Source organism: Callorhinus ursinus, unplaced genomic scaffold (genome assembly GCF_003265705.2).
Source record: "Callorhinus ursinus isolate GAN/ISIS: 27379988/994484 unplaced genomic scaffold, GSC_fseal_2.0 scaffold18, whole genome shotgun sequence".
NCBI classification, from domain to species: domain Eukaryota; kingdom Metazoa; phylum Chordata; class Mammalia; order Carnivora; family Otariidae; genus Callorhinus; species Callorhinus ursinus.
In genome coordinates, this window is record NW_027397080.1 from 21,071,213 (window position 1) to 21,086,988 (window position 15,776).

The 15,776-nt window shown below is 41.9% G+C and overlaps 1 protein-coding gene and 1 pseudogene across 4 annotated transcripts in view; one reads left to right on the plus strand and one right to left on the minus strand.

The window, feature by feature from the left end:
* Window positions 1-211: 211 nt before the first annotated feature.
* USP48 (ubiquitin specific peptidase 48) overlaps window positions 212-15,776 on the plus strand; it is a 93,528-nt gene continuing 77,963 nt past the window's right edge. For 3 of the 4 annotated variants that reach the window (XM_025855973.2, XM_025855976.2, XM_025855977.2), the window contains exon 1: window positions 213-565. In XM_025855973.2, the coding sequence (XP_025711758.1) occupies window positions 432-565 (134 nt within the window). In that variant the 5' untranslated portion in view covers window positions 213-431. Of the gene's footprint in view, window positions 566-15,776 lie in introns of all 4 variants that reach the window. The other variant, XM_025855974.2, reaches the window with a different exon arrangement.
* LOC112811725 (guanine nucleotide-binding protein G(I)/G(S)/G(O) subunit gamma-5 pseudogene) lies at window positions 15,260-15,670 on the minus strand (annotated as a pseudogene).

A 15,776-nucleotide genomic window follows, 5' to 3' on the forward strand; every position in this document is an offset into this window, starting at 1 on the left:
AGTGGTACGCAGGACGCTAGCCTAGCCAGGAGCTGAGACGCTGCTACCCCAGCAGCGCCGGTGAGGACGTGGCACCACTATTCCGAACAGCCGCTTCCCTTTCCTCCGCCAGTCGGGCTAGAGGCGCGGGGAAGCGCAAAGGCTGCTGGGAATGCGCATGCGCCCACAGCGACGGGGAGTACACCCAACGTCTGCGGGCGCGGGGGGTGTCGGGTGTCGGCGGCGGCGCTTTGCGGCCCGTCGTGCGGGTCGGGCGCGGGCGGGCGGGCGCGGCGGCAGTGGCGCGCACAGGTGATTGACTGGCCAGCTGGCTGAGGAATCGCCTGGTCCCCATTGCTGGCAGGTGGCGGAGCCCATTTGGGCGGCGGCGGCAGCAGCAGTAGCGGCAGCAGCGACGGCCCGGCTTGGGAGGCGCTTCTCGGGCCAAGGCCATGGCCCCGCGGCTGCAGCTGGAGAAGGCGGCCTGGCGCTGGGCGGAGACGGTCCGGCCCGAGGAGGTGTCGCAGGAGCACATCGAGACCGCTTACCGCATCTGGCTGGAGCCCTGCATCCGCGGCGTGTGCAGGTGAGGCCCGCGCACCGGGCCTTGTGCCCCACCTCGCTTCGGACCTTGGAAAACTGGACTGGGGGCCGGGGGTCATGTTGGGGGAAAGAGGACGGCGGCCAGCTGTGTGCATCTAGCAGGCGCGGAGAGGAGCAAGGTGGAGGCTTCCTCCTAAACGCGTCTGGGCGACCTGAGCAACGCAGCCATCCCGGGCTCGCTGCACGGAGGTGATGCTGCTGAAAGCCCTTTAGGAAAGGTTCTGGGTTCTTATCTAGAAGATGGCGGTGGAAATGGTTGACGGCAGGAGCTGAGAGCTTAGCAAACGTTGTTGGTTGTATCTTGGCCACGGCTCGGCTTTTTCCATTGTAGAAAGGGAACTTCGTCGAAGTGAGTTTCATCACAGTGTATCTTTTATTACTGTTGACGGTGAAGGCTTGGTCATCTTAATATTAGTTTTGGATAGGGCAGATTTAGAAAAACGTATAGTTAGCCTACGTCATCGGTATCCTTCACCCCCAGTTGACCTCCCGGTTCTTGTTAATCTGTGTTAGCCTTTTGGGGGGGGGTCGTTGCGACTGCACCACTTTACCAGGTACGAAGTTTGAGCTGTGTAAGTTCTGTCCTTCACTTCTGCTTAGCCCTTGAACCTTGCCTTGCCTTTTAGTTCGAATTCTTAGGCATTGTTCCTATCTCTTCTATTTTTCCACCTTTTAACGCGGGAACTATAGTTTTTGTTCTGGAATGTTGAATTGACTTGGCCAAGCCGGGCATGCTCAGTAGCCATACTTTAGCAGGCATTTAGTAAAGGCTTTCTGGAGTTTTTACACTCCGCGGCGGGATCCGGAAGGAATGGAAGTCAGGGTCTGTGCTTTGGAATTAAAGTCGAGTTTCAGAAGTGATTCAAGTTAGGGAGCTTTAAGCAAACGAATAATTCCAAGCTCTGGGCGTCTGGCTCACAAGGAGGGCACATCGACTACCAGTAGTAAGTACTGGAATGACAGTAGTCTGTGTATAATTAGATTCAAGAATAACCAAAAAAAAAAATACTTTGATATAGTTCTGATTTTAATACAAGTAAAGGAGTAGAAATTGGCTGGGATCGCTGTAAGGGTAATGTCCTAGAGTTTAAAGTTGCAATTACAAGGTTTGTATCCAAGCAGGGTTCCCCCCCCCGCATTGAAATATAAGTCACATATCGTATGATTCACCCATTTAACATGTACTGTCCAGTGTTTTTTTTGTTCGTGTATTCACAGGGTTGTTCAGCAATCACCACTATCTGATTTTAGAACATTTTTTGCCCCTTCCCCTCCTACGCTCTTTAGCCGTTAGATTGGCACTCGGTCCTCCCCTGTACACCACCACCCCAAGCTCCTAGCAACCACTGGTCAACTTTCTGCCTCCTAATTTGCCTATCTTGGACATTTCATGTAAATAGAATCATAAAACAGGTGGACTTCTATGACTTTTTTTCACTTAATGTAATGTTTTCAAGGGTCATCTGCATTCTAGCATGTGTTGGTATTTAATTTCATTTTAAAAAGTGTGTAAAATATGCAGCAAAATTTATTTTAAAATATACAATTAAGTGGCATTAAATACCTTTGTAAGTGGTACACCCGTCACCATTGTCTAGTTCTAGGGCTTTTCCATCACCTTAAAGAGACTCCATATCCTTTTAAACAGTCACTTCCCATTTTCCCCTCATGCCACCCCCAGCAACCACTGATCTTTTTGTCTCTGTGGATTTCTCTATTAATATTTCATATAAATGGAATCCTACAATATGTAGCCTTTTTTGTCTGGTTTTCACATAACATATTTTGCAGTGTCTTCATGTTGTAGCATTGATCAGTAGTTTATTCCTTTTTGTGGCTGAATAATAGTCCAGTGTTTGGATATATACCATATTTTATCTACTCATCAGTTGATGGACTTAAAAAAATCCCCCCCGACTTTACTGAGGAACACTCGACAAACAAATTGCCTATATTTAAAGTGTACAACATGATGATTTGATATACATACATGTGGTGCAATGAGTACTGAGATCAAGGTAGTTTTTTTTTTTTTTAAGATTTTGTTTGTTTGACAGAAGGGAGGGAGGGAGAGAGCACAAGCAGGGGGAATGGCAGGCAGAGGGAAAGCGAGAAGCAGGCTCCCCTCTGAGCAGGGAGCCCGATACGGGGCTCCATCCCAGGAACCTGAGATCATGACCTGAACCAAAGGCAGACGCTTAACCGACTGAACCACCCCAAGATCAAGGTAGTTAAACACATCTGTCACCTCACATAGTTAACTTGATGAACATTTTTGTTATATCCACTTTCTGGCTATTGTGCTGCTGTGAACAGTTGGCTACAAGTTTTTGTTAGAATACGTGTTTTCAGTTCTTTCGGGTGTCTACCTGGAGTGAAATTGCTGGGTCATGGTAATTATGTTTAACTGAGGACTTGCCACACTGCTTCCTACAGCTGCTGTGCTGTTCATTTTACATTTTCACCAGGAACGCGTGAGGGTTTCAGTTTCTCTCCATCCTTGCCAGCACATGCTACTTTCTGTTTGTTTGCCATCCCAGTGAATTTTTTTTTTAAGATTTTATTTATTTATTTGACACAGACAGTGAGAGAGGGAACACAAGCAGGGGGAGTGGTAGAGGGAGAAGCAGGCTTCCCGCTGAGCAGGGAGCCGGACGCGGGGCTCTCTCCCAGGATCCTGGGATCATGACCTGAGCCGAAGGCAGACACTTAATAACTGAGCCACCCAGGCGCCCCCTCCCAGTGAATTTGAAGTGGTATCTAATTGTGTTTTTGGTTTGCATTTTCCTAATGACTAATGAGCTGAACATCTTTTTGTGTATTGGCCGTTTCTCATTTTTTTTAATTGCCAAATATTCCGTTTTATGTACGTAGTTTCCACATTTATATATCAGTTCATCAGTTGATGGACATTTGGATTGTTTCCGCTTTTTGGCTACTATGAACAATGTGGCCAAGAATATTTGTGTAGGGGTTTCTGTGTGAATATATTCATTTATCTTGGGTATATCTGTAGGAGTGGAATTGCTGGGTCATAAAACTATGTTTAACATTTTGAGGAACTGACAAATTATTTTCCAAAGTGACTGTGCTGTTTTACGTACAGTGTATGAAGATTCCAATTTCTCCCCATCTTTGCTCCTGTTTCTTTTTTCTTACAGCCATGCTAGTGGGTGTAAGTGGTATCTCATTGTGGTCTTGATTTGCATTTCCCTGCTGACTATAAAGTTCAGCATCTTTCAGGTGCTTCTAGGCCTCCCGTGTATTTTTGGAGAAATGTCTGTTAAAGTCCTTTGCCCGTTTTAAAATAGGGTTGTTTTGTATTATTGAGTTGTAAGAGTTCTTTATATGTTGGATACAAATTCCTTATATTTCTAAATATTCTCATTTCTATGGGTTGTGTTTTCATATTTTTGATGGTACTGTTTGTAGTAGAAAAGCTTTTAATTTTATGTAGTCCAAACTTTTCTTTGTTTTTTTGTGGTGTGGTTTTTTTTGTTTTTGTTTTAAGATTTTATTTATTTATTTGAGAGAGAGAGAGAGAGAGAGAGAGAGAGAGCACATGAGAGGGGGGAGAAGCAGACTCCCTGCTGAGCAGGGAGCCCGATGCTGGACTCAATCCTGGGACTCCAGGATCAAGACCTGAGCCGAAGGCAGTCGATCAACCAACTGAGCCACCCAGGCGCCCCTTTGTTTTTGTTTTTGATTGCTTGTGCTTTTGAGACCACGCATAATCTGAGGTCCAAGCAATTTTTATCAATATACTTTTTTAATCAATATACTCTTTTATACTTTACATACACAATTGTTATGAGATTCCAGAGCTGAAGAGGTGTTTAGTTATTCTCAAAGAGTAAATTAATCAAGACTATTTACATTTCTGAAACTGCTTGGTAAAATCATGATGAAAGCAACCTGTACCTGTACTTACAGAGTTCTGCAAATATTATGTATAATCTTTATTCTTAAAGCAGAGTTGTTGCTAACAACAAGGGTAATAGTTAAGTTCCTTGGAGTAGATTGGTTGAGAAGGAGATGTGCATTTTTCATTTTGATCCATATTGCTAAATTACCCACCAGAATGATGGTTCCAGTTTACAATCCTACTGTGTAAGAATGTCTTGTTTCCTTATACCATTGCCAACACAATATGGGGGAGGGGAGAGGCACAGGGAGAGAGAATTTTTTTAAAGATTTATTTATTTTATTTATCACAGAGAGCGTGTGCGAGGGAGCACAAGCAGGGGGAATGGCAGGCAGAGGGAGAAGGGGCTCCCCGCTGAGCAGGGAGCCTGATGCAGGACTCAAGCCCAGGACCCTGGCATCATGACCTGAGCCAAAATTGAGTCAGAATCTTAACTCACTGAGCCACCCAGGTGCCCCTTAATCACACTTTTTGATCTGATAGGTCTCATATGTTAATTTGTTTCTTTTTGTGATAGTTAAGATTTTGATATGAAAATTTCAGTTTGGACTTGGTAGTACAATGTCTCTTTTGTTCTCATTAGAGAAACAGTACCAATGACTTAAAAAATTAAAGCATCACAGAAATGTAACACATTCTAGAAAGTCAGTATCATGCTGGTTGACTTCTCATAGCTCCAGTCCAAAACCCTTGTGAGGGCTGCAAGGCCTCACTCTGAAGCTTCCTTCATCCAGCTGTTCTTCATTGATGATGTTCGCGGGCAACGCCTTTCTCAGGTGTTTCATGTTTCCTCATTTTAGCAGTTATTGGTCCCTTGAGCCTGACCCTCAGGGCAAGTTAGGGGACCTGCTTTTTTTTTTTTTTTTAAAGATTTTATTTATTTATTTGAGAGAGAGAGAGAATGAGAGATAGAAAGCACGAGAGGGAAGAGGGTCAGAGGGAGAAGCAGACTCCCTGCTGAGCAGGAAGCCCGATGCGGGACTCGATCCCGGGACTCCAGGATCATGACCTGAGCCGAAGGCAGTCGCTTAACCAACTGAGCCACCCAGGTGCCCAGGGGACCTGCTTTTTAATTTAAAAAAAAAAAAAACTTCTTGCCAATTTTATAAAATTTTTCAAAGATTTATTTGAGAGAGTGTGCCTGTGTGCAAGGGGAGGGGCAGAGGTAGAGGGAGAACCTCCAGCGGACTCTGCTCCCCCCAGCAGAACCTGACACTGCCCCCCACCTCCTGGCCCTGGGGGGCCAGTCTCCTGCCCACAACCCTGAGATCACATTAGCTCAAATGATTGAGCCACCCAGGTGCCCCTTAATGCAAATTTTAAACATACATAGTAAGCAGAGAGGATGGTACCATGAATCCCCCCTCACCCAGCTTTAACAGTTGTTGACTGATGATCGATCACTTCTTTTATTCTGATTGCCTGTTCTTTTATTACTTAACACAACTTTGATCTAAAAATTGCCAATTTTATGCATCTTAATTGGTTTATTTTTTTTTTAAAGATTTTATTTATTTATTTAATTGACAGAGAGACCGCGAGAGCGGGAACACAAGCAGGGGGAGTGGGAGAGGGAGAAACAGGCTTCCCGCAGAGCAGGGAGCCCGATGCGGGGCTCGATCCCAGGACCCTGGGATCATGACCTGAGCCGAAGGCAGCCGCTTAACCAACTGAGCCACCCAGGTGCCCCATCTTAACTGGTTTAAATAGATGTTTTATGTTCCATGACACTTGGGTCCTTATCTATCCTTGTTTATGGTTATGTATTTTTCTGCTAACATTTTAACACTCAGAGAATACTTAGTTCTTAATTTTTGTGCAAAGTCAAAGCCCCACCTTAATCTCAGGCTAACTAACCATTGTTAAAACTGTATATTATTTTTTTCTGTATGTCTTTTAAATTCAAATATTTGAGTACCTGTTGTATATCTTACTGGAGTAAATATTCATTCTTTTAGACAACAAATAATTTTGGCACCTACTATGGGTTTGGTGTAGTATTCTAGAGTGGCACTGGGGTAAAGCCCCAGAAGATGAAGTTCCTTCGTGTGCCATACATTTTACAGAAAAGGCAGAATATAATCAATGTAATTGTTATTTTTTTAAAAGATTTTATTTATTTATTAGAGAGAGAGAGAGCGAGAGCGAGCACATGAGAGGGGGGAGGGTCAGAGGGAGAAGCAGACTCCCCACGGAGCAGGGAGCCAGATGCGGGACTCGATCCCGGGACTCCAGGATCATGATCCGAGCTGAAAGCGGTCGCTTAACCAACTGAGCCACCCGGGCGCCCCTGTAATTGTTATTTTAGAAAAAAGGGGAGGAATGTCACACTGCATACTTTCTGCAATTTGTTTTTATTTGGTAATACACTTTTTTCCATATTAGTGCATCTAGAAAATTTACCTTATTCTTTTTTTTTAAGGATTTTATTTATTTATTTGACAGAGACAGTGAGAGCAGGAACACAAGCAGGGGGAGTGGGAGAGGGAGAGGCAGGCTTCCCGCTGAGCAGGGAGCCCGATGTGGGACTCGATCCCAGGACCCTGGGATCATGACCTGAGCCGAAGGCAGACGCTTAACAACTGAGCCACCCAGGCGCCCTACCTTATTCTTGGTATGTAATATTTCATTGTGTAGAGGTTGATGTGTTACAATTTAACCAGTTCCCTGTTGATGGACCTTTGGGTTCTCAGTTTTTGATGCTATACAGATAGTGTTTCTGTGAACATATGTATCTCGGTTGAGTGAATGTTTCACTTAGGTTGCAAGATGAGAAAGAGAAAAAGGGCATGATGACCATTTAAAATTTTGATAGGTGGTAAAAGGCCATACTATAAACACTGCATTCTATACTCAGCCTTTTTCCCACCCCAGCCATTCTTATTTCAAACACCAACTTTAGATCTTTTTTTTTTTTAACATTTTATTTATTTATTTGAGAGAGAGAGAATTGAGAGAGAGAGAAAGCACATGGGGGGGGAAGGTCAGAGGGAGAAGCAGACTCCCTGCCGAGCAGGGAGCCCGATGCGGGACTCGATCCCGGGACTCCAGGATCATGACCTGAGCCGAAGGCAGTCGCTTAACCAACTGAGCCACCCAGGCACCCTCAAACACCAACTTTAATAGTGAAAGATAGCATGTTATTTTCATATGCTTTTTTTTTTTTTTTTGCTAGTGGCATTGAGCATCTGTTTATATATGTTGGCCATTTGTATTTCTTCTGTGAATTGTGTGTCCTGGATTGCTGACCATTTTCTGATTTTTAAGAGCTTATTGAATATTTCTGCTGAAGATCCTTTTTCCTCATTTTTAAAAATTTTTTTCCTTTTGGTACATTAAAACTCACTTACGTGGTCAAATTCATGTGGTGTTTTTCTTTATGGTTTCTGAATTTCCCGATTCCAAGATTATAGAAATATACACTCATGTTTTGTTTTAGTATTGATGGTTTCATTTTATGTATTCAGTCTTTGTCCTTTACAGTCTAGTTTGATTTAGGGAGTGAGATTGGGATCCAGCTTTATTTTACTTTTTGACCAAATGGCTACTCAGGTTTTTTAAACCATTTATTGAATAATCTAGTCTTCCCTCACTAGTTAAAAAGACCATATTTATTATATAATAAATTATATGTACTTGGGTTTATTTCTATTTTATTTCTGTTTTTTTATTTCTCTTATTAATTTGACTCTTTTTTTAGCACTTTTGTTTTTAAAGATTTTATTTATTTATTTGACAGAGACACAGCGAGAGAGGCAACACATGCAGGGGGAGTGGGAGAGGGAGAAGCTGGCTTCCCGCGGAGCAGAGAGCCCGATGCAGGGCTCGATCCCAGGATCCTGGGATCATGACCTGAGCCGAAGGCAGACACTTAACTACTGAGCCACCCAGGCGCCCCTTAATTTGACTCATTATCTCTATTATGATCACAGTTCCAATTAATATTTTTAGAATATCTGATCAGGTAAGACCCTTCTTAATTCCTCTTAGAATTTTTCTAGTGTTCTTATTTAATTAAAAAAATTTTTTTTCATAAATAAAATCTTAAAAAAAAAAAAAGAAGTGCCTGCCTGGGTGGATCAGTTGGTTAAGCGACTGCCTTCAGCTCAGGTCATGATCCTGGAGTCCCGGGATTGAGTCCCGCATAAGGCTCCCTGCTCAGCAGGGAATTGGCTTCTCCCTCTGATCCTCCCCAACTCATGCACTCTCTCTTTCTCTCTCAAATAAATAAAATCTTCAAAAAAATAAAATGTATTTTTTTACATACAGAAAAGTATACAAATTATAACATTACACATGGTAAATTATCACAAGGGGAACGTATCTATGTATCTATCACCAAGATTAAAATGTTGTTAGGATCCAGAACACACCCATCTTTCATTTACTGCCTCTTACTGGTCATTAACATCTTCCTCAAAAGTAACCACTACCCTTACTTTAGACACCACAGATTATTTTGCCTATTTGGAACTTTGTATACAATTAATTATACATTGTAGTTCATCCTGTGTCTGGTTTCTTTTGCTCAGGATTAGGTGATTTGTCCACGTTGTGGGTAGCAGTAGTGTGTTCATTTTTACTGCTGTGCAGTATTTCATTGTGTTATAGTATACTTGATCCTTTCTGCTGGCAATAGTCATTTGGAATTTTTCTAGTATTTGGCTGTTAGGAATAAAGCTGCAGTGAACATTCTTGTACGTATCTTTTGGTACCACATATATACATTTTTTTCCCATATATATACATTTTTGATAAAAGAGGACTTGCTGGGTCCTAAATGTTTATTTAGCTTATTAGATAATGCCGGACTGTTTTCCAAAATGATTATATCACATTCGACTCTCCTGAATGCTATGTGAGAGTTCATTTTCTACATATCCTCACCATAATCGGTTTAATTTTAGCCATTATGATGGATGTGTTGTGGTATCTCATTGTGGTTTTAATTTGCATTTCTTAAATGACCAGTGAAATTGACCTTTTCATATTCAAGTATTTACATATCCTCTAGTGAGGTACTTTACCTTTTTTTAAGCCTCGTTGAAAATTTTTTTTAATTAAAAAAGTTTTTTTAAAGATTTTATTTGATAGAGCCGCAAGAGAGGGAACACAAGCAGGGGGAGTGCGAGAGGGAGGAGCAGGCCTCCCGTGGAGCAGGGAGCCTGATGCTGGGCTCAATCCCAGGACCCTGGGATCATGACCTGAGCTGAAGGCAGACACTTAACGAATGAGCCACCCAGGCGTGCCTCTCATTGAATTTTTTTTTAATTTATTTTTTAAAGATTTTATTTTTAAGTAATCTCTACACCCAACATGGGGCTCAGCTTAGAACCCTGATCAAAAGTCGTGCTCTACCGACTGAGCCAACCAGGTGCCCCACCTTTTTCTCTTAATAACATCTTTTTGATGAACAGAAGTACTAATTTCAGTTTAGTCCAATTTGTCAATATTTTTCTTAATAGTTGTTGCTTTTTGCATGTGTTCTGGGTAAGAAATCTTCACCTTCCCCCAGGTCCTACAGATATTATCCTCTACCAAGTTGTATTGTTTTTCATTTTTTAAAAAGATTTTATTTATTTATTTATTTGAGAGAGAGAGAGCACGAGAGGGGGCAGGGTCAGAGGGAGAAGCAGACTCCCCGCTGAGCAGGGAGCCCGATGTGGGACTCGATCCGGATGTGGGACTCGATCCCAGGACTCCAGGATCGTGACCTGAGCCGAAGGCAGTCGCTTAACCAACTGAGCCACCCAGGCGCCCCAAGTTGTATTGTTTTTCAAAATGAGATCTACAGTCCACCTGGAATTGATTACTTTTATTTTATTCTTGTCATTTGGGAAGTAAGGGCCTGGAAGAATTTAAGGGTTTCCTGTTCTCTGTGACCTTAGCAATGTAGAAGAGTATTGAATGACTGCTAATGGTAAAGATCTTTGATAGAAAAAGTAGTGATTCCAAGGGAAGGGGAAGATGTACATAGGGGAAAAAATAAAAATTAACCAAATGAGACTTTTGAGAATCCTCTGTACCTCATATTTCTCTTGGCTTCCAAGGTAAAGACCTAATTATTAAGAAAAAGTTATTCTTACATTTTGGACAGTCTTACAAAGAAATGGAATAGAAGAAAAAACTCATTTGTTCTAAAATTCTTTTGTTTTCTGTGCAATATTAAAAAAATTCCTTTAACCTTTTTTTGGTAAAACTAATTGAAATTTAGAGTCCAGGATGACACAGGATGCTTTTCTTGTGGCTTTATTATACATCCACTGATGTGCACTCCAATTTGAGAAGTACAGATAAGCTAAAATGAAATGTAGTTATATTGGGCTTCTAAGGAGTCTGAGCTCACTGCTGACTTGAATTCATCTCAAATAAAAGCCACCACTCAGAGAACAAGATTGTAATATTTTCATATAATTCCTTTTGATTTTCCTGCATATACGTAAAAACAATGCCATCATGTTGTTATGTGCATATTTTTTTTAAGATTTATTTGACACAGAGAGACAGCGAGAGAGGGAACACAAGCAGGGGGAGTGGGAGAGGGAGAAGCAGGCTTCCCCGCAGAGCAGGGAGCCCGATGCGGGGCCGGATCCCAGGACCCCGGGATCATGACCTGAGCCGAAGGCAGACGCTCAATGACTGAGCCACCCAGGTGACCCTGAGTATGAAATTTTAAAAACTTTTTGGGGCGCCTGGGTGGCTCAGTTAAATGTCTGCCTTCGGCTCGGGTTATGATCCCGAGCCTGGGGTCCTGGGATCGAGCCCTCTGTTGGGTTCCGTGCTCATTGGGGAGCCTGCTTTCTCCCTCTCCCTTTGCCACTCCCCTGCTTGTGTTCTCTCGCTCTCAAATAAATAAAATCTTTAAGAAAAAAAACTTGTTTTATAAATGATTATTTTTTAAAGATTTTATTTTTTTGACAGAGACACAGCGAGAGAGGGAACACAGGCAGGGGGAGTGGGAGAGGGAGAAGCAGGCTTTCCACTGAGCAGGGAGCCCGATGAGGGGCTCGATCCCAATCAGGACCTGAGCCAAAGGCAGATGCTTAACTAACAACTGAGCCACCCAGGCGCCCCATAAATGATATCTCTTGATATCAAAATGATATCTTTTGATTATCAGTGAAATTGGAAGGTATATTTTCAAACGTGAAGCCATTATTTCCCAAATTGTATAAAGCCTGAGAAACGTTTCAAATCATCCTCCTTGGAGAACTAAGTTCCACTGTAGGAGGGGGAAAGATTTTCCAAATTTTAATGGTTAAATAAGCCTATCCACATAGGGAAAGACTTTTGACTTGCCAGTTAGCACCTCTGTCCTACCTCCCAGCATTTTTCCTTTAATACCAATTTGGGGGATATCCTATTAGAAAGTAGATTCATAGATTTTCTGAGTTGGCTCACTTTTTAAATCCCTTTTGCTTGGCTAATCCCTTTCTCTAATAGAAGTTTGAATTTCAGGCCAACTGATTTAATGTGCTATTTACCAAGAGTATTTGGTATATTGATCATTTTTATAGGGTGAGTTTTTTAATCCCCAATTTAGTGGGGCATAACTTTTGAGGTCTGGAAAAAGGAAAATATTTCACTTTTACTAGGTGGCAGAGCCTCAAAGGTTGATTGAATTCTGAAACTTAAAAAATATATAATTTTTTTTATATCCAATAAACTATGTAAAGGATTGTCAGGGCTTTAGGACGGCTTCCATCCATGATATTTAATATAAGGTTGGTGCTGAATTTTATAGACTTTGTCAGTTGCTGCTCAAACTTTTTTTGCCTAACACTTCTATATTTATGTCAGAGAAATCCTAGAAGAGGGACATACATGCCAAGGGACCTGTTTTTTTTGGCTGTTTTGTTTTTATTTTTGCTTATATCTTGCATGTCTAACACCTGAGACCTTGATACAATAATACCATGAACAAAAACACTAGTTTTCAGTCATTAGAACCTAGAGTTCAGATTATCTTGTTTCTCTTTTATTTTCACTGCATCAGGAAAATAAGTGCTTTAGTAATTTAAGTAAACAAGTTTCCCCTTCAATAAAAATTTAAAGTAAAATAATTTTATGTGAATAGTTGATAGTCATATTGTTTAAATAGGAAAATGATTTTCATTTTTATTTGCATATTTTTGTTAGGAAAATGATTTTTAGAAAGTATACCTTGAGAATGCTCATTCCCATGGCTGCCCGCGTCATCCCATTTTTCCACATCCTCTGTAAGGAACAGCCTTCCTTATTTTCAGATTGTTTCAGTGTGTGTGTGCATAAGAGCAAACAGCCATTTTCTTACTCCTTCCCTTTCCTACACAATGTAGCATACCGCATACACTGTTCTATACCTGTAGAGATTTCTATATCAGTAATTAAAAGCTTCCTAGGTTTTTTTTTTTTTTTTAAAGATTTATTTATTTACTTGAGAGAATGAGAATGAGAGAGAGAGAGTACATGAGAGGGGGGAGGGTCAGAGGGAGAAGCAGACTCCCCGCTGAGCAGGGAGCCGGATGCGGGACTCGATCCCGGGACTCCAGGATCATGACCTGAGCCGAAGGCAGCCGCTTAACCAACTGAGCCACCCAGGCGCCCCTAGGTTTTTTTTTTTAAGAAGTCAAAAGCTTTAAACAAAATACAGGTAAAAGTATATACATGGAAATGTTCCTGTTCATTCAGATTTTTTTCAGTAGACTTTATTTTATTGTTGTATTTTGTATTCAGGGGCATCTGCTTTTTTGTTTTTGTTTTTAAGTAGGCTCCTTGCCCAGTGTGGGGCTTGAACTCCCGACCCCAAGATCAAGAGTCACATGCTCTACCGACTGAGCCAGCCAGGGTTCCCCTAGGCTTTATTTCTTTAGAAATTTTAGGGTCACAGCAAAATTGAGTAGAAGTCTAGAGACTTCCCATGTACCTCCTGCCTCCACACATGCCTAGTCTCCCCCACTATCAGTGTTCCCCACCAGAAGGTTACATTTGTGTGTGTTTGTTTCTGTTTTTGTTTTTTAAGATTTTATTTATTTGACAGAAAGACACACAGCGAGAGAGGGAACACAAGCAGGGGGAATGGGAGAGGGAGAAGCAGGGAGCCCGATGTGGGGCTCGATCCCAGGACTCTGGGATCATGACCTGAGCCAAAGGCAGACGCTTAATGACTGAGCTACCCAGGTGCCCCTTGTTTGTTTGTTTGTTTCTTTTTTTTTTAGATTATTTATTTATTTTAGAGAGAGGGAGAGAGAGCCCACCAGATCGCTGTTGGGGAGAGTGGCAGAGGGAGAGAGAGAGAGAGACTCTCAAGCAGACTCCCCGCTGAGTTGGACACTCAACCTGCCCAGGCACTCCCAGAGGGTTACATTTGAACCTCCGTTCACACCTCATTATCACCCAATGTCTATGGTTTTGTTTTTTAAGTTTAGGTTGGTTTTTTCTTTCTTTCTCGCCCCCCACTGCCCAATTTGGGGCTCAAACTCACAACCCCAAGATCAAGAGCCACATGGTCTTGGGCACCTGGGTGGCTCAGATGGCTCTGCCTTCAGCTCAGGTCATGATCCCAGAGTCCTGGGATCGAGTCCCGCATCGGGCTCCCTGCTCCTTGGGAGCCTGCTTCTCCCTCTGCCTCTCTCTCTCTCTCTCTCTCTCTGTCTCACATGAACAAATAAATAAAATCTTTAAAAAAAAAAGAGCCACATGGTCTACCCACTGACCAGCCCGGCACCCCAGTTTTGTTTTGTTTTTTAATACTGGGGGGAAAAATGGCATTTGGTAGTATTCCATTCTTTCCTGCTGGAGATTAGTTTTTGGTTGTTTGTTTTTTTAATTACAGTTAGTTAACATACAGTGTAATATTAGTTTCAGGTGTACAGTATAGTGAAATAAATGCACTCCACAATCCCCATCACCTATTTAACCTAACCCATCCCCCCCGCCCACTTTTAATAACCTTCACATGTCTAGTTTACATTAGGGTTTGCTCTTCTTGGTGGTGTGTGTGTGTACATTCTGTGGGTTTGGACAAATGGATAATGTCATACATCCACTAATAAAGTATCATGAAATAATTTCACTGGTGTAAAGTCCTCTGCCCTGTCTATTCATCCTTCCCTCCTTCCTGACATCCCCCAAGTATACTTTTTACACTCTCCCTAGTTTTGCTTTTTCCAAAATGTAATATAGTTAGAAATAGTACATAGTCGTTTCATACTGGTTTCTTTGAATTAGTAGTATGCAGTTAAGCTTTTTTTTCATGACTTGATAGTTCATTTCTTTTTAGTGCTGTATAATATTTCATTGGCTGTATTGTAGTTTATTTGTTCTTTATCACCTACTTACCCTGTATCACCTATTTATCACCTACTTAAGGATTTCTTAGTTCAGAGTTTTGGCAATTAAGTGTGGAGCTGCTTTGTAAATATTTGCATGCAGGCTTTTGTGTGGATGTTTTTTCCACCCCTTTAGATACATACCTAGGAGCACAGTGAGCATGATTGTTGTATTGTATGGCATAAGAGTATGTTTAATATTTTTTTACACAAAATATTTTTTTGTATGATGCTGCCGTGTTTATAAAATAATTACCCTTGTGAAGTAGAAATTTATGAAAATTGAGAGACATAGAGGTTAAGGACTGACAAAAGTAGAAGTTTGTATATATGGCATGTGTTATAAGGATTAGCTTTTTAAAATAATTTTTTAAAAATATTATTTGAGAGAGAGCGAGAGTGAGAGAGCACAAGCAGGGGGAGAGGCAGAAAGAGAGGGAGAAGCAGGTTCCCTGCTGAGTAGGGAGCCTCCCAGAGCCCTGGGATCATGACCTCTTCCAAAGGCAGACCCTTAACCGAGTGAGCCACCCAGGCGCCACTAGGGATAAGCTTTTGTACAGACTTCAAATTTAGTTCTCCTTTGAATATTCACTGGTTCGTGAAAAGTGGTTTAGAAAACCATCCAAAGATTTGTTTTATTACAAAAAGCAACAGACATTCTGGGGTCTGAAGGGATTCGTACTTGAAGATAGACCAGGTAGTAGGGTGTTGTGTTGGGCATTCTGCAGACAGAATTGTTTCAAATCTGCAGCTGCCTGGGAAACCTTCATGCGGTTGAGCCCGGTTGGAAGGCTTCCAGCCGGAGCTTTTGAACCACTTTCTTCATAGTGATGACGCTGGAGGAACCAGACATGGTGTTCCCAGGAGTGGGGCAGCTTCATCCGTGTGTGCATCAGTAGGGTCGTGGGTCCGGGGAGCCAGACGGTGGGGCAGCCAAGAGTATGTTTAATTTTGTAAAA